Source organism: Puma concolor, chromosome D3 (assembly GCF_028749965.1).
Source record: "Puma concolor isolate L17-30 chromosome D3, mPumCon1.1.hap2, whole genome shotgun sequence".
Classification (NCBI taxonomy): Eukaryota; Metazoa; Chordata; class Mammalia; order Carnivora; family Felidae; genus Puma; species Puma concolor.
This window is the reverse complement of record NC_141678.1, coordinates 23,309,190-23,327,159: the sequence shown is the minus strand read 5'-3', so window position 1 is coordinate 23,327,159 and position 17,970 is coordinate 23,309,190. Positions and strand designations below refer to the sequence as shown.

Here is a 17,970-nt window from a genome sequence, read left to right as displayed (position 1 = left end):
TGTTTTTGTTTTTCTTCATTTTATTTTGCTGGTTTAGCCTCAAGCCCAAGGCAGAAGACCTATCTGCATTTGAGCCCTCAAAGTAGGTTATCCCAGGTACTCTTTATGTGGTGATGGTACTACCCTCTGTGATACTAACCCATGCATGAGCTTGCCTGTCTCTGTCCCTGGGCCATGCCGAGCCCTCCCGAGGGCAGGTGGCACTGGGTACTGGCCGCAGCATGCTTTGAGTCTGAGAGCAGGCGTCCGCCCTGTGGGGCCAGACCAACCTCCGGGGGTTCAGAAGGCTGCCTCGTTCTGAAGAGCATGTCATGGGGCTGTAGGACCAGCTGTCCATCACATTTTGTGTCATCGTTGGGCTGGGGATGGTCATGGCTTCTCGTCCAGTGAGGTCTGTCTAAAATCCTTTGTCTCAGTGGCATAGTCCTTAGATAAATAGCTCTAGCATGGAAATGGGATAGATCTGGGTGTCTTTAACTCAAGATCAAGACCTTTCATGTGGTGACAGCTTCTGAAGACCCATGGTCATACCTGGTCGCGGAATGAAGGGGCTGTCCTCACTCACTCATTTGCCTTTAGAGCCTCCCCTTTCTGTACACATCCACTTTCTTTCCAAGTCAAGCAAACCAACAGTACAGCGGTCTGATCTGTAGCCCATCTAAGTGGACCATCTATCTGTCTGTCGGTGCTGTGAAGACTGTCTCTGCTCAGCTCCTCCACAGCCTGGGGCAGAGTTGTGGTCAGCATGAACTCACATTGGGACAGTCGCTGGCACCCAATAGATGAGCAGTCAGTGGTTGTTGAGTGAATTAATGGAATGATTGCTCCTTTCCTTCTGCGATAGTTCATCATCCTCCCAACATGCCTCGGCAGCAGGGAGAATTTATTATGCCCGGTAATAACATAACATCCTGCCTCTGCTCCTTACCTAATCCCCAGCGGTACGCCAGCCAGTGGGCCCACCAACACCTGACAGTCGCGTAGGATGTGTCCTTTGGTGTCCTCGCCACAGTTTCTGCTGTTAGAATAAAATAAGCTCACTGGAAGCTTTCTACCAAAAAGTGAGATCTGGCATAAGATAGACCTTATTTGTGGTTGTTATCCAAGCAAGAGAGGTTAGCTACTAAAGTCCCAGATGGATCTCATTATAAGATGGATTCTGTCTGTCAGTGGTTCCAAGAGCCCATAGCATGAACCTCAATTTGTGTGTGACACTTTCATTTAGCGGGCTCCTATTTCTTCAGCTTTCATACCACACATTGGCATCAAACGCCCTGACACCAAGCAGCGCGTGCTCTGAGCAGGGCAGTATGACCAACGCTGGAGTTGGGCAGGCCAGGGGGATCATCTGTCCAAGTGGTGACCCCACGGTGCCCAGAGGACCCTGGGGTGGATCCGCTTTGGTTTCCTGGACTTTGTGACTAGCACAGGGTCCAGCAGAAAAATCCCTTTTTGTGTCAGCCTGTGCTGTCAGGCATTCCTGCATATGACCATACCATTCCACCTTGATACGATTTCATCTGTCTTTTTTCTGTAATGATTCAGAATGTTTCGATTCTTCAGGGACCTGATTTTGACCGCCAGTTCTCACTGAGCTCTTATTATAGACAAATGAGGTTTGATTTGCAGTCAGATTTGTACTGCTCCGAGGACATTTACAGAAGTCTTTTTTTTTTTTTTTTTTTTTTTTTTTTTTTTTTTTTAATGTCTTGATGTGAACTTGTTTTCAAAGCAGGCTGCCAGATTCCAGTTAATCAAGAATTCTGATTACTCGAGGGTTAACAGAAGAATGGGCTCGGCTTTTAATAATAGCTGGACTTATCTCAGCATTACTAGATTAAATAGTGGCAGTTTTTGCTACACTTCACGTTTGATTCTCTTTCCATTTTCTGGACTTTGCTGGTCCCTGGGGCTAGTGACTAAGCATGACGAGTAGCCACCTGCCTGTGCTGGGGTAGCCCTGGGGCTGTGCCTACTGTAGTCTGGGCCAAAGTAAGCCTAGTAAAGAGAAACACCACTGTGGGCTTTGGAAGTTTGGGCACCTAGAGTGTGAAGGTCAGAGCTCCATCTACAAAGTCTAGGACGAGAAATGCAGAGACTGGTGGTGACCTGGAGAGCTTCCAGTGTCCTGAGAGCCCATTAATCTTGGTTCAAACCAGGCTGCATTGATTTTTGTTTTGTTTTTAATGTTTTCTGATCATAGATTTCTTCAAGAAAAGAATGGTTCTACCTACCTCCCACAACGCAGGCATGTTCCTTCTTCTCACCTTCAGTACTTTCCTGCCTCACTGTGAGGTCCCAGTGTCCTCTCCGCAGTACTCTCACTTAAGCTAATTCCAGGGATTACCCTTGGGTTCAGGGCTTAGTTATAATGTTCCCTTGGGAATGCCAAGAGGCTGTCCCGTCTGGCTAACCGAGGTTACCACTACTCTGCCACTCGTTTTCTCTGTAACTCTTACTTTCTCTTAATGCCCAGTGTCCTCACCTGTAAAAAGTGAACAAAACAGTTCTTAACCCCCAGGATCGTTAGGAGGATTAAAAGAGGTAACACCTCTTTTACACAGGAAGAGCTCAGCAAAGAGTTTCCATGAGTTTGGAGGTAAAAACTTTGAAGAAGCCAGAATTAACATCACTGGTTCTTTTGCTATCCGATTTGAGTTTGCAAGGGTATATTTTGTTCCTCCTGCCAATCTTAACTGCCCACATTTCCACTTCGCCCCCCCCCCCCCGCCCCCACCCTGCCATTGATAATCAGTGCAGCTGGTTTGGCATTTGCATGTGATTCAGAGTGGCACCTAGTTGTCAAGAGTCGCTCTTAAGAACCTAGATTCATTTCATTCTCAGGGGGAGCGACAGCAACACATACTTCTGGCCTCCGAGTCTTTTGAGTGAGGGAGTGAGGTCCGGCAGTGAGGCTGGAGTGAAGGGGACACAGGTGCCGTGGGCTTCAGAGCCACAGTGCCGAGGAAGTGAGCTGTGGCCGGCTGTGCCGCACACTTTGGAGGTGAAGATGCAGTGCCAGAGCTTGTACATTTCGGGGTCTTGCTCTCATCCCCTCTCAGGGGACAGTTTTCACTCCCCGATCCTGAGCTGGTCTGAGTGCCAGCAAACTTGTCATCATTTTTGTGCCCATGATCTCCAAGGGAGCACAGGGTTTCAAAGGAAATCGACAGAGGACAAAGCATGAGGATCGTGGAGCTTAGAAAGTTTATTTTATTAGTAAATGGTTTGAGCCATCAAGGTCCAGCTGTGGTTTCCACTGGTGGAGGAACAGGAATGAGTAGCCTTGACAGTTCTCTGAAGCTCTAGCTGCCGCTTGGATCCAGAAGACATAAAAGTCCAATGTCATCTTCAATTTGCACTGACTCCCCTTGGAGATGCAGGGCTGGCGAAGTGAAGTAGAACACTTAGAACACCAGGGAAGTGATAAATCACAGGGCAGGATTGAGTATGCGTGAAAGGCTTCTCCCACAATTAAAACCAACGGCCAGAGCCTCCCTGGTGACCTCTGGTCGCCCGCCTCAAAGAGGGCTCTGGTTAGTTTCTGATGCTTGTGTGTAGTTAATGTGTTCAGCCCTTCCATGACCCCGGTCACTGGACCCGAGCTGGCAGTTGGCTCTGCCTGCTTTGCAAACTGGGCATCGTCTGGTGCGGCATCCTCTGCCCTGACTTAAAGGCAGCGTGCACTGGCTCCCAGCTCCAGAACCTTTCTTTTGTTGCTGTTGAAGGGTGACAGAGGCAGGAGGGGGGAGGAGAAGAACGGGGGTGGGAGTGGGGTGGGAGCAAGGATTAGCAAGGAGCAGCAGCACTCAGGTGTGGATAGAAAACACGTGGAAGAGATTGCAATGGCGAACTCTTCCCTGCTCTGTGGGAAGCACAGCGAAAGCATTGGGAAGCACAGCCTGGTCTCCGGGAGCCTGCTCTTCCTGGATGCGATGCTTGGGCTCATCCCCGAAGGCCACTCTTACCTTAACACGTGCACCAGCTAGATGTCCAGGTGCCTATCAACTGGGGAGGGCTTACCATTCTCTTGCTTGTTTCTGGTAGCTCTCTAGATAGAAGATTCTGCCAGCCTCTTTTCCAAAAGACCACGACCTAGTTCCTCTTCTTGGTTGGGAGACTTTACCCAGTCAAGCAGTTGCCCTTTGGGGAGGCGTTGAAGATCCTACAAAACCTGCTTTGCCCTCTTAGGATGTTTTACAACCATTTGGAAGTGCCTGGGGACATTATTGGGCCTTATTTGATGCAATAAAACATCCCATTTGGTCCCTCAGCACTGAAGATGTGTTTCAGTGCAGCCTTCCTCCGGCACCTGATTTGTTACTGCAACAGTGGGAGGGAAGAGATGGGATGCAAACTCATTCTGCGGGCTCGAGGTTCTGTTCTTATGATCCTTGCTGTGATTTCCCTTCTGATATTGGCAATTTGAAAATGACATCAGCGTGTCTGCACCTTTTTGCTAAGGTACTCAGTGCTCAGAGAACTCTGTAGCTATGAGTTTGTCTCTACCTGCCCAGTGAAGTGAATCAGACTGATTAGTCCATTTTCCAGGTAGAAGGACGGAGTAGCAAAGGCGCCTGCCAGCATCTCACGGGCAGCTCAAGACACAGGCACACACCAGTTTCCAGGCATCTTCCTACTTTAGGTCCTTAAAAGATTAATATACAAAAGAGACCCTCTGGGCTTTCCCTGAATTGAATTCATTAATTGGGATGGACTTGGCCTTTCATCCCACCCCTGTTTAGGGATAAGTGTGCGCACAGCTCTCTCCCCGTACACATCACCAGATGGCATTTGGGTGCAAGCCGTCACTAGCAAGACGGCAGAAGCGCTTAATCTGGCCAGTGTACAGCAACTATCCCCCTTCACTGGCCTGCCCCCTCCTTGGCTCTGATTTGGAAGGGGGGATGTTGATCACACCCTAAACCAAAGATTATGTTGGAATTTGCTGCTGCTGATTTGGCTGTCACCTTTCTGCTCCAGAGTTGGCTTTCTCCTGGTGGATCCCAGCGCCAGAGAATCCGCATGTCCTTTTGAATCCGTGCCCTCCCCCGCTCCTTCATTTTTGATATGTAGTGGCGGAAAGGAGGTGTAACATGATTTTAGGGCTTGCATTTCAATTCCGCTGCATTTTTATGGGACAAGCAGTCTCAGCGCCTGGAGTTATTAGGTTAGTATCTAAAATGGGTTCAGCACTGTGGGTCTTATTGTTTAAAATGAATTAGACGGCCCCCCTCCCACCTTCCTTTCTCCTCCCTCGGGATGAGTGGATTGAGGCAAGGCCCCCAGAGACTAGTTGGAGGAATCCTGGCGCTCTGATTAGTTTTGTTCTCCCAGCTTAATTGTAGAGCTTCCTTTCTCTTGTCATTGATAGCCCAAGTGGTTCTGTGTCCTGCCCACCCCCACGCCACCCCTTTTTGCTTTAGGAACAAGATTATCACAATGCGGCCTTGTGAATCAATTTTCTCTATGTGCTGATGAAAGTGTAATTCATTCTTAATCAAGCAGCCTTGCTGCTGCAGGCTCTGTGCCGGAATACATTTAGTTACCCTCCCATCACTTTGGGAAATGATTCCCCCAAAAGGACTTTTAGAGGAGAGCTGGAAGGAGAGTTGGCAGCCAGCCTGGTGCTGTCTTTTTCCAGCAGGGGGCACTCTTGAGAATGATGCTGGAGGATCATTTGTAGCTGGCCACATTCCCCACTGCCCCTAGCCGGGAGGGATTGGGGAGCCTGGTGCTTGTCACAGGTGCCTTCCAGGCTTGCTGTCTCTAGACCCTGGAGCCATTTCTTAGGACTGGGCAGGTGCCAGATCGTTGTGTCTTGATGGGCTGCCTGAAACACTTGCCCAGTGAGCAGGAGCCGGTTGAACCTGCGTATGGTGTGCAGGCCTGGGTTAGGTCCTGTGTAGGCTTGAGAGGAGCCAGCCTCCTGCCTTTTTAAGGAGACAGATATGTCTCCCGGATCTGAACTGGTTGAGATTGGATGGATGTGCCCATGTGGTCACACCACACATAGTTGATAGCTCGAAGAGGTGTAGCTCTGCCAAGTAGCTCCCTCTCCTGCCCTTTCACAGCCTGGTGGCCGTCACAGACAACTGGCAGTTTGATGGGCAAATGCGCAGGAGGAGAGGTGACTGCCAAGCTTGTGGCTGTTGATGCTGGGCAGGATGAAGGGGCCAGGCCCAACAGGTGGATCGGAGCCCCTCGTAAGATAAAGACCAAGCTGTATAGATCTGCAGCAGAGAAAGCAAAGGAAGTTTGTCTCCTCAGAAAGGAATTGGATTAGTGACAGACTTGAACAGCCGGTTCAGTCAAGAGAGAACTTAATTCCTCCTGTATTATTCACACGGCTGATTTTAATCAGATGTGAAGAGACAGCTGGAAGAGAGAAGCGGGTCAGCCCAGTGCCTGGTGAGGAAACTTCATGTTCTTTTAGTCATCTTTAGGGAACTGGCAAGAGCACTGCAGGATGGAGGCTTTGTGCAGGGCCTCTGTGGTTTATGGCTTCCCGAAGGAGCTGGCGGGACTGCCGGGAGCCCCAGGGTTGGCCCTTGTCTGGATTCAGTGTGAGTTTTGAGCGGTGCGTGGCAGACACAGTCACTAGTCGTGTCCAGGCAGAGCTCTAGCTGTTTGTCCTTAGAAGGAATCAGAAAGGTGGACCAGATTCAGCAGGTCCCAGAATGATGTAGCCATTGTCTGCAAGGCCCTCCTTGTCTCTCCGTGTCCCAGGCTTTTCCGCTTCACCACCTACTTAAATTCAGAGGAGACCTTTTTTCCGACAAGCTTGGAGATAGGCCATGGCAGTGTAGTCCCCCCCCCATGGCAGTGTAGGACCCCACACCATGTGCCCTCGGGGAATTCCCCTTTGTTCCCAGAGGCGCTGCCTCCCCAACCTGGTAAGTCGGGCCAGAGGGCACAGAGGGTTATTGTCGATCATCAAACAGAGTGCAGGGTTTTGGGGGGGGGGGCGACTGGGGAGACTGGCTTCAGTTCTCACAGTGTGACCTGCAGGAGGTGAGGCCTTCGTCAGGCCATCTTCATGGCACCTTTGCTGTGCTGTGAGCAGAGAGCCGGGCCTGTCGCTGAGCAAGAAGGCAGACCAAACACTGACACGGGTTCGTACACCTTAAAGCATGGGAGGGCGGCAGGGAAACCAGGACACTTGTTAGCTGATTTTCATGAGCACACAAAGACCCACAGAGCCAGTTTGTTTTATGAAGGGCTCGCTTTGTGCCATTTCCTCTGAGCCTTCCCCTTCTCCCTTAGGAATACCCCTGCCTGTAGCTGTACTGTAAACGTGACAGTTAGTGAGCTTTCTAGAAACAGCAGGTGGTGACAGATCCCACAGGTGAGAGGAGCCAGGTTGAAGGCAGCTTGACAGATGCTATTGGCGGTGCCCCGGGGGCCCTCCTGACCTCTGCCCCTGGGCTTCTGAGTTCTTGCCCAGTGCAGACCCTCCTCTTACCGCCTGCTTCCCCCACCCACTTTCCTGCACGAGCACAGGGAGAGCTGGCTGGCTCCAGAGGAGGACATCTTGATGTCTAAGATAAAGGATGCTGCTGAGTGGGGGGAGCAGGCAGAGGCCGTGGTGGGAACTGGAAGGGTTCCAGCCGCAGACAGTGCACTTGTGCAATAATTTCCCCTGACAGCAGGGTCCCTAATGGAATTAGGACCGCCAGGAATTACACAGTAAAGGTAAAAGGCAGGGGCAGTGGTAGCCAGATCTGCCTGTGGGCCACAGCGGGAGGCTCCCAGTGTCCTCAGCGTCCACGGTCACGTCAGCCACCTCTGTCTGGTGGGTCTACCTGTTCCTGTAGCAGCCTGGTGCCTTATGGAGGATTGTGGTACTCTCTCCTCTTGCCGAGGCCACATGTCTGTGGTGCTTTCCTACTTCTACATGGCCAGAGTATTTGACTTTGCTCCAAACCTTTCCTCGGGCTGGGGTACCACTTGTGCTTTTGTGAGATAAGAGGTCAGGCTGAGCCCCTGTCGTGCAGCGTGGGGTGGGGTGGGGATCCAGGGAAGCATCTTGCCCACCCGAAGAGGGCTTTGCATCCCAACAAACACATGCTTGAATAACTGGAATCTGGCACTGCCAGAGCTGCCAAAACCTTCCCCTGGCACCTCGAGGGGACAGCCAGCACGCAGCTTGGGTAGAGGATCCAGGAATTCTTGGAGCCAACACTGTACAAATGGGCAGAAGGCTCTCGGAGGCCCCCACAGCCTGGGCTTCCTGCCTGGGGAAGTGGCCAGGCCTCTCGGGGCCATCCTCTCGCCCTGCCTTGAAGGCCACGAAGGCCAGCACAGTGTATGCCCCTGCCTTCTGTACCCCCTCTAGCCTACACTCTGCCCTGCGCCCCCACTGGAAGGAGAGGAGCCAAAGCTGGGGTTAGGGGAAGAAATGTGATGCTGCGATTGGTGCTAACAGCTGTTGGGTTCTCCGTGAGCATCAGGCATGGTGCTGACTGCTTCGCAGTGCTTCCCATTTACCCTCCGTGTCCCCCTGTGAGGAAGGGGTGCCATTGCCCCGCTTCACTGTAGGGAGCTGAGGCCACAGTGAGTGAGTGACCTGCCCAGGACCATCCAACTGGTCAGCGGCTTTAGGTCAGGCAGCCTGGCTGGAGCTGTCTGTGACTCAGTGTGTGGAAGGGCTGTGGGCATCTCCCTGTCCCCTGTTGGTGCCTTGTCCCCCCGAGGAGCCAGCCAGAGGTCTTCTCTGGGAGCGTGGAAGAAATCTAAGTGGAGACATTGGGTTTCACACCTTTTGATTTAAACTCTCCAGCAAGAGGATTTTGTCTCAGTGATTCTTAGGTTCTCTTTCTTTCCCGGTTAACATCATGAGTCCCATTATCACAGAGCACATAACCCGCAGCCGTTCTCCTCTGACTGCATTTAGGGAGAAACCCATCCAGACTTGGCTCCCTTCTAGAGGGAGTTCCATTTAAGCAAAGAAATGAAAGCTCTCTCCATTCCCATTAGAGCTGGGCTTTCCAGAGGGCTTCTGAAATTGGTTCCACTGACGAAGACAGCCCAGACACGTCCCTGCACTCAGCTTGTTAGTCAGGAACTTCAAGGCCACAAGATTTGGCAGGGTTTAAAGAGCCAGCTCTCAAGCTGTCTCATTTGAGCACACTGACGCCGCCTGTGTTTGATGGAGAAGGGATCGGTTTTGAGCTTCCCTCCCCCACCCTTTAGAGAGGCAAGATGGTACCAAGGACTTTTCAGATTTAGAGACTGCCAGAGGTCCAGGGAATGGGCCAGACCATCCAACCCACTTCCACGGTTTAACTCCAGAAGAAAGAGGCTCAGAGAAGTCAAGGGTGTCCACTGAGGCCACACAGCGAGCTGGTGACGGAAAAGAATTAGTGTCCGGGCCTTCTTAGCCTCGTGTGGAGCTCTTGCCTTTCCCATGCATCACACCATTTCCTTAAGAGCCTACATCTTACTCATTCAACAAACATTGTTTGAGCTGCTACTAGGTGTGAAGCAGTAAGCTAAGTGGGTTTGGGGGATATGAAGATGAACACTATGTGCTCTGTGTCCACCTTCCCTGAAAACCCTCCTTTACGAAGTCCAGGAGCTGGATGTGGAATACACAGTCTCACCCAAACTGGTGATTTCCGGAGGGGGAGCAGGTGCTGGAAAGTGTCCGTGCCAGATGCTTCTGTTTGGGGAGATCCTGGGAAGTGGCCTACAGAGTCTCAGGGGCTGAGGGTTCAGCAATTCCGGAGGGTCACAGATTCTAGTGCCTTTTCTACCATGCCAAGAGCTCAACCCCTGATCCTGCCTGTCTGCATCTTCCCAGCCCTGTGCTTCTTAGGGCAGCATCCTTCCTGGGAAGGCCTTAAGTTTCCAGACAGAGGACTGCCCCTTGGGGACTGTCCCCCTTGCCCCAACCAGCCCCAACCAGAAAGCTCATTGCCTCCCAGCTTGTAGATGCAAACCCCCTGTGAGCTGCCAGGTCATGGGCAAGTCCGCTGTAGGGCTACCTGGGGAGCCAGGAGTGGGAGGGACACTCTCCTCCTTGTCTGACACAGGCCTGCCTTGCCTGAGGCTTGTGTTGCCAAGCCGGTCCTCTGAGCCCTGGAGAGGACGAGCATCCCAGGCTGGCGCCACCGCAGACGGAGCCCCACAGAAGCATCTTAGACACTCTCGTAGACGAGAATGTGAGAATCTCTTACAGTGTCCAGGGAGCTCCTGCCCTCTGTGAAAAGATGATGTTGATGACATTTTCCTGCTGACATGCTTCTGTCCACCAGCCATCCCTCCTGGCATGTCCTCATTTGTCACTTCCTAATTTGAGTTCTTGGGCAAATCTGGAAACTTATTTGGGATTGGCCGCCAGCTCCTTGAATATCTATCTGAGCAGCCTTCCCTTCCACTCCAAACCAGCCCTGAGGTTAGTCCCCAAGGCAGGATGGCACCTGTCATAAAAGCAGAAATCCAGCGCCCTTCAACTTCTTCTCTGCTTCCTTGCAGCTCACCTTGCAGAGCGCCAAGTCCCGAGTGGCCTTCTTTGAAGAGCTCTAGCAGGTGCCCAGCCAGCCCAGGATCTGTCACACCTGCTGCTCCCGGCACCAGAGGGATGGGTCAGACACCGTGGGAGTCATCATAGGTGGGCTGGCTGGGGGCTTCCATGGGAGCTTTGGAACTTTTCCCAGCTGAGTGGAGAGCCCAGCCCCCTTCATGTGCAATTGCCTTGAACTGTGACCTGCAGAGAGCTCTCTCGTGGGGTTCTAGTTCATTTTAAACATTTTAAAGAAGTATTTGTCTTTCCTCATCTAATGTGGGGTTCCAAACTTCCTTTGTCAAAGGCACCCTGGGGTCTATGTCTCACTGTCCAGTGCTGACCTCCCGAGCCCCGGGGAGTGAAGTGTGCAGGAGCCCTGGAGACAGGGAGCCTGGTGCCACCGCCCCCACCCCACCCTGGCTCCAGAACGTTCATCTCCTCCACTGGTGAGGAACTGGCATGCGAAGAAGTGTGGCCCACCCGAGCGCAGGCCCAGAGCGGCCTGCCTGCCAGCCTGCCTGCTACATATCGTCGGTGAGCTGGCCTGTGGCTCCTGACAAGCCACACGATGTGTCCTCAGCCCGCCGCCCCCCCGCCCGAGGCTGCGCTCTGGCTGCCAGCTGGTGGAGAATGGGAAAGGCAGCTGTGACTAGGGGAAGACTTTAGGCAGGAGCTGTGATGAGGGGTCGGCTGCCAGCAGAACTGAGTAGGAATCTGCTCCATACAGAACGCTCGCTGCCTTCCTCTTGCCACCGCAGACCAGGGTTCGAGAGGCAGGCGGGAGCTGCGTGTCTTTCTCACCGCCCTTCAGCCTTAGTCTCTCCTGCCTGTGGCGGGCCACCGGGGGACCCCCCAGTCACGCTGTAGTCAGCACCTGGTAGCCTGGCTGGGACTCTGTGGCCCCACAAGTACTTCTCACTGTGGCCTCAGTCTGTGTTCTGCCTGAATCACCTTTCCTCCTGGGCCATATGCCAGCAAGCCCTTCCTAAGCCTTGATTGTACCGGGCCTCCTTTGGGTGTTGCCCTTTAGGGGCAGACAGCCCTTTATTTTTTTTCCCCCTTGGGCCATGTGGGGTCCCGTGTGCTCCTCCCAGCACAAGCCAGATGCACAAGCCAGGTGTCCACTCGCCATCGGTGCTCTGCACCTGCTGGTGCACAGCCCCCTTCCACTCGGGCGGCAGCGGGTCACGGAGCCACTCCCATAGCACCATGCTCCTTCGTTTGGGGCCACTTTCTTGCCCTTCCTTTTCTCCATGGTTTGGTGGTGCTGCTGTGACCTGCCAGCCATTCGGATCCTTCCAGTGGGGCTGTTATGCAGAGCAGGAGATAAAGTCAGAACCAGTGAAAAGAGGCTTATTAAGTGAGGACACGTGAGGGCCTGGAGATGTCCTGAGAGCAGAGGTGTCTCTGGCAATCCTATGTGGTTTTGAGAAACTTAGAAGCTCACGGAGATCCTGCCTTTTTTCCACGTTCAGGCTGACCTAACAGTGTCCCGGGCTGGCCAGCCCCCTTTTGGGCCCCCTTGCCCTGAGGAAGCCAGCCCTGTGTGTCACTCAAACCCCTTAGGATATACAGGGTGGGACTCCACATCTGGATGCTCAGTGTAGATGGCTGTGGCTGAGAGAGTTTCCTTATGTCTCCCTGTCCCTCAAAAGCCTCTTCCCCTGAGATGCGGTCAGAGTGAGGGGAGTCTTAAGGCATCTGTAATGTAGGGCCTGGCTCTTGTGTTGAGGCTTTGTCTCTCCAGGCACACCACCCATCCCTGAATTTCCATGACGAGTTACTTTCCTCCTGACCTGTAAATTTAATCTGTAACAGTGGCTGTGGGCACAGGAGCATGGTGGTGGTTTATATAAATGTTGTCGGGCTTTGTTTTTTTTTTATTATTTAACTGCTGTGTGTGTGTTCCAAGTCCGGGAAATGCCGAGCCATGTGGCCACGAGGGAGCCAGCTGGCATCTGAGCTGTGGCAGGAGCACCGTCGGGCCCGAGAGCCGACTCAGGAGGGCCAGCAGAGCCTCGCTCCTCCAGGAACACTTCAGCTCTCCTTGGAGGCGGGAGCTGGCGCGTACCTCCCAAAGACGGGTAGGCGGAGAGGATGGTGGCCTTTAGAAAAGTCCTGCGCCACAGTGGAAGGAAACAGAATAAAAGAGGAGCTTGGTTTTCAGGGACTTGTGCCGAGGCTCAGGTGACTGTGTTCTTTTCAGGTGAACATTTTTAGGGCATGGGAGCTTATCAAGTCAGGAAGCCTCCACTGAGGGCATGGCCTGGCCACAATTATTTCATTACAAGTGCTTCTGATGGTTCTTGGGCTGCCCAGCTAGTGACACTCCGTAAGGCTAGGGTGTTGGCCCTTAGCGGTTCTGTCTACACAGACAGACCTGACCGTTCGCCCTGACCGAGGCCCCACCTCAGTCCCAGCAGCGCTCTGACCTGTGACATCAGCTCAGTTATTCATATACCCACCAGGCCCCGCTAGACAATACCCCATGGCATTACATAACACTTCTTAAGTGACTGTGTTTTGTAAGCTTGGGGACAAGCTTCTCTCTCCCTCTTTTCTCTTTCAAATCAAAACAGCAAATCCAGAGTCTGACAACCAGGACGGTGACTAAGTGTTGCTCGCTGACAGGGCTAGGGCCTTGCAGCCCCCGGAGGGTCCACCTCAGTGGGGAGACAGCCTCTTCCAGCTGCCCTGGGGCCAGGCGAGCCCCTCGTGGGCTTCCAGAGAAGCTCCATCCGTTTTCAAAGATGTCAAACCTCACTCGTTCCAGTGGGGCCTGGGTCTTGCCTCCTGTCAGGGCCAGACCATGGAAGGCTATTTTCTATTCCGGGGATTGTTGTAATTTAAATGATTGTTTTAATAAAAATTCTAAGCTGTCAAAAGTGTCTTGGGCTTCCTTGGTTTGCTTGATGCCCTAGTCACTGAGGCGGCAAGCTGAGCTGGGTGGTAGGGCCGACTCTTGGGGGCTCTGAGGAGACGGGACCTCTGCCCTCCCTGACTGCCCAGCACCCCAACTCCGGCCCCGTGTCACTGGTGATAGAAGGATCACCTTTTCCAGGCCGATGACAGCACCCCTTACTCTACCTTCACCTGGGAACGCTCTTCCTTTGTCCTGTGGGCACTCAGGGTCATGGAGCAGTCCCTGGACAGGGTCCCAGTGCCAGTTTACTCTCCACACCCCCTGCCTGTCCTCAATTCCAGACCTGAAAACTAGGGTGCTGGACCAGGCAACCCTTCAAGGTGCTTCTGCTTGCTTCCAGGTGTCCCCGTTCTGGGCTCTGGAAGGTGGGGTGGGGGGGCTTGCAGAGCCAACAGGGCGCTGGGCACTGGCTGTGGGACAGATGAGGCCAGCTATTGCCACAGGGCCACACGACTCACACTTGGGGTTGGGAAGCATTGCTGTGGAGCTTACGTTTTTTTGTTCTGTTTCTATTTTTTCAATCAATAAAAATCCTTTAAGACCACAACTACTATAGGATAATTCTATCTCAAATCATGCAGCCTAAAATGAAAGATTCCAGTGGCACAATGTGTTATCAGGACTTCTCAGGGACCACAGTGCTGCCTGCCACGAGTCAGAATACATTTCAGGTCTCCATTGTACAGGCCAATCACGAAAATAACCTATCAGAATACGCAAAAATTTCTAGGAGTCAGAGGTAAATACAGTTTTTTTAATATATTTTGGAAAGATATGTTTGAAATTGTAAAGTTAGAAAATTGCAAAATTTGAGGCACCTGGGTGGCTCAGTTAAGCATCTGACTTCAGCTCAGGTCATAATCTCACAGTTTATGGGTTCGAGTCTCGCATCAGGCTGTGTGCTGACAGCTCAGAGCCTGGATGGAGCCTACTCTGAATTCTGGGTCTCCCTCTCTCTCTCCCCCTACCCTGCTTGCGAAGCTCGCTCTCAAAATATAACCATTAGCAAAAAAATTTTTTTTAAATTGCAACATTTTATAGGCAATATTTTGTTAGTTTTCAATTTATAGAATTGGTAACTAATTAGACCGTTAGATAAATAATATGAAGCTGCTTCATTTCTTAAAAATGTAGATTATGGGGGTGCCTGGGTGGCTCAGTTGGTTAAGCATCCTGACTCCTGGTTCGGCTCAGGTCATGATCTCACGGTCTGTGAGTTTGAGCTCCATCGGGCTCTGCGCTGTCAGTGTGGATCCTGCTTGGGATTCTCTCTCTCTCCTCCCTCCTGCCCCTCCCCTGCTCGTGCTTGTGCTCTCTCTCAAAATAAATAAACTTTTTTTTAAAAATGTAGATTATGGGGGCGCCTGGGTGGCGCAGTCGGTTGAGCGTCCGACTTCAGCCAGGTCACGATCTCGCGGTCTGTGAGTTCGAGCCCCGCATCATGCTCTGGGCTGATGGCTCAGAGCCTGGAGCCTCTTTCCGATTCTGTGTCTCCCTCTCTCTCTGCCCCTCCCCCGTTCATGCTCGGTCTCTCTCTGTCCCAAAAATAAATAAACGTTGAAAAAAAAATTAAAAAAAAAAATGTAGATTATGTTATCTTCAGTGATTGGAAATTCCTATGTAGTGTGAGCCAGAGAAAGTAATTCATAAATACTGATCACTTGAAGATGCCCAGACAATATTTTTACTTGACTTTTTAAAACCAACCACTGACTGCCAAAAGATAGGAATACGTTCATACAGATCCCAAGGTCTCCATCAAGTGGGGTTAGAACCAATAATGTTGCCTGGTATTTTGGTATCGAGGAGACCAGTTGAGTTCTCTGCTTTTTTAAAATTTGTTTTGATGGTGCTGTAAACCCAAAGCTGCTGGCCAGACCTGCATGCTTAATGTTAGCGTTTGCAGCCTGGTCCCATGGGGTCCCTGAGCGGCTCCTTCTGACCTCCCTGCCGGCACTTGGTCCTTTGCGTTTGGTCGTCGCCTGAGAGCTGAGTGCCTGGCAGCTGTTCCCAGGGCTGCCCACCTCAGAAGCCTTTGCTTTGGAGGAATGGATAGGGAGCCACCCACGGAGAAGGATGAATCCTAGCAGTAGGACTCTGGGTGGAAAGGTATTGGTGTAACCGCGTCGAATCCAATTTCTTGCACGTCTGAGGAAGAGAAAGTTGAGCCATCTGCATATCTGGTGTCTTCCCCTCAGACAGCCCAGGCCAGAGATACCAAGGGCTCCTCTCCCCTCTTGGCCACGACGGGGCTCCCTGGCAGCCTGTCATTACTGCATTATGGCAGGTTGCTGCGGCCACAGTCCCGGCTCTGGTGGGGAGTCCGGAGCTCGCTTACGGGGAGCCGGCTCAGGGCCCTTCATCAGCACTGCGAGCACCTGAATTGACTCACTCAGAGAGGAACTCTCGCTGTGTTCTCTCCCGGTTCCCACTTGATGCCCGTCTCACTGGGGCCATAGCCCCAGAATAGCACCTGGCATGTTGCCTGTGAGCCGAAGAAATCAAGACATCTCTTGAAGAGTGCCGCAGTCAGAGCAGCAAGAGCCTGCCTCGCCCTCCGCTAAGCCGCACGCTCGCTCCTGGCTCCCCCTTTCCTGCAGGGCCAGACGCTTTGCTCCCCTCTCTGAAAAGAGGGTGGACAAGAATGTCTCTGGGTACCTCTGGGGTGTTTTCAGAATAACGTGAGGAACAGATGCAAAAAGTACTCTGATTTCTAAGAAAAAAGGGGTGAGGAGACGTGGCAGTATCGCCATTATTCACGAGCAATAGGAACGGCGCGCGTGAAGAAACCAATTTTTTTCCTTCCACCCAGCCGTGGAGAAGGCTAAGGAGACCACACAGCTGAAGGCTTCAGTCCTTTCTGACTTGGAACTCAGACCTGGGTTCAAATCCCTCCTCAGCGACTTGCCAGCCCTGTGACCCGAGGCAAGGGTTTTGTGGGGATCGATAAGAGAGCTCTAAGCACAGTGCCACTTGGTGACGGTGGCTCTTTATCTGACTGCTTCTTTGTGGGGGTAGGGGTGGGCGGTGCGGGAGGAAGCAGAGAAAAGAGCAGTGGTGACCCAGAGGAAGCCCTGGCTCAGAAGGGTCAAGCCCACTGGCGGCCCCCACGTGGGCCCCATCCCTCCACCTGCACCGGGAGCTTAATGAACCTGCATGTGGCCTGTTTGTCCTCGCTGTGTTTGCCCAGTGCCAGCTGCAAAGCCCCAGAGATGATAGATAACCCAGGCTGGGGCTGCATGGAAAGGATGTTCTGGATTTGTCACATTAATACCCGCTGCTCCGGTCAATAATTTACTGGAGGCTCAGGGTGGGAGAGGGGCTGGGTGGGCAGTGCTAGCTCTGCACCTGGAGCTCTTCCCGAGCCTGTGGGTGCCTGGGCTGTAAAAACCCAACCTCAGACACCAGGGAGGCATGACAGTGACCTAATTTTCTCTTATCAGGCATAAGGAAGAAGTCCCCATGGAGTCTTGCCCATTTCCAATATAAATAATGTAATTCCCCCGCCTGCCTGCTAGGGGAGGAAGGGGCAGTCTTTGATCTGAAGGAATTAAGTCAGTAAACAAAAGGGAAGAAGGCTGCAGAGGTGTCTCCTTACGAGCACCTGCTGTGCCATTTGCCCTGAGAGACTGGAGTGAAATTCAGACAAGTAGAAGTGGATCCGTGGGGGTAGCCTCGCTCCCACCCACTGTCCCCCTGGATCTCCCTGAAGACTCCCTTTGTCTCCAGCTGAGCCCAGAAACACCTTCCCAGGGCCCCTGCTGCAGGCAGCCCCGTGCAGTGCGTGATGTCCCCCACCCCACCCTCCCTGGACTGGCCCAGCTGCGACCCTGGGCAGTTTTCAAAGGAGGATAATTCTGGGGGAAATAGGTGAGCCAATTGGGCTCGATCTGGGTTAGGCAGCTTAACCCAGGGACCCCGGGCTGGAGAAGGGCACTACCTCTCCTCCCATGGGATGAAGGGGCCTGTGGCTGGCAGAGCCACCCGGACTGTGTCCCACAGAGGACCACTCAGGCTCCCAGCCTGCACTTCAGGAGAGGAGGCCTTGGAGTCTGGTCCCTCAGAGGCTGTCTGCTTGCAGCTGGGCAGCCTTGAGTAAGTCTCTCCACTTTCTGGGCTTCCAAGTTCTTGGCTATAAAAGGTCAGGTTTGGACAAGAGGAACTCTGGGGCCCTTTCTTGTTCCAATCGTCCCCGAATATCATGTTTCTATTTTTTTTTAAGATTATTTATTTATTTAGAGACAGAGAGAGAGGGAGGGAGAACGAGTTGGGGAGAGGCAGAGAGAAAGGGAGAGAGAGAATCTCTAGCAGGCTCCACAGTGTCAGCATGGAGCCCAATGCAGGGCTTGAACTCATGAACCCTGAGATCATGACCTGATCAGAGATTAAGAGTCAGATGCTTTGCTGACTGAGCCACCCAGGCGCCCCTTGAATATCATGTTTCTAAAGGAATTCCTCAGGCTGGTCTCCCCAAGGCCCTGTCAAACTAGTTTCACCCCGCAGGGAGCCCGGCAGCCATGGGCCGCTGGCCAAGACC

General features: G+C 52.6%; 1 protein-coding gene across 10 annotated transcripts in view; it reads left to right on the top strand.

The window, feature by feature from the left end:
* Positions 1–13,398, top strand: part of NF2 (NF2, moesin-ezrin-radixin like (MERLIN) tumor suppressor) — an 80,620-nt gene extending 67,222 nt beyond the window's left edge. For 6 of the 10 annotated variants that reach the window (XM_086682128.1, XM_086682124.1, XM_086682125.1 and 3 more), the window contains one exon: positions 10,480–13,398. In XM_086682128.1, the coding sequence (XP_086538254.1) occupies positions 10,480–10,530 (51 nt within the window). In that variant the 3' untranslated portion in view covers positions 10,531–13,398. Of the gene's footprint in view, positions 1–37; positions 97–10,479 lie in introns of all 10 variants that reach the window. The other 4 variants (XM_086682126.1, XM_086682127.1, XM_086682120.1 and 1 more) reach the window with 2 other exon arrangements.
* Positions 13,399–17,970: the final 4,572 nt, after the last annotated feature.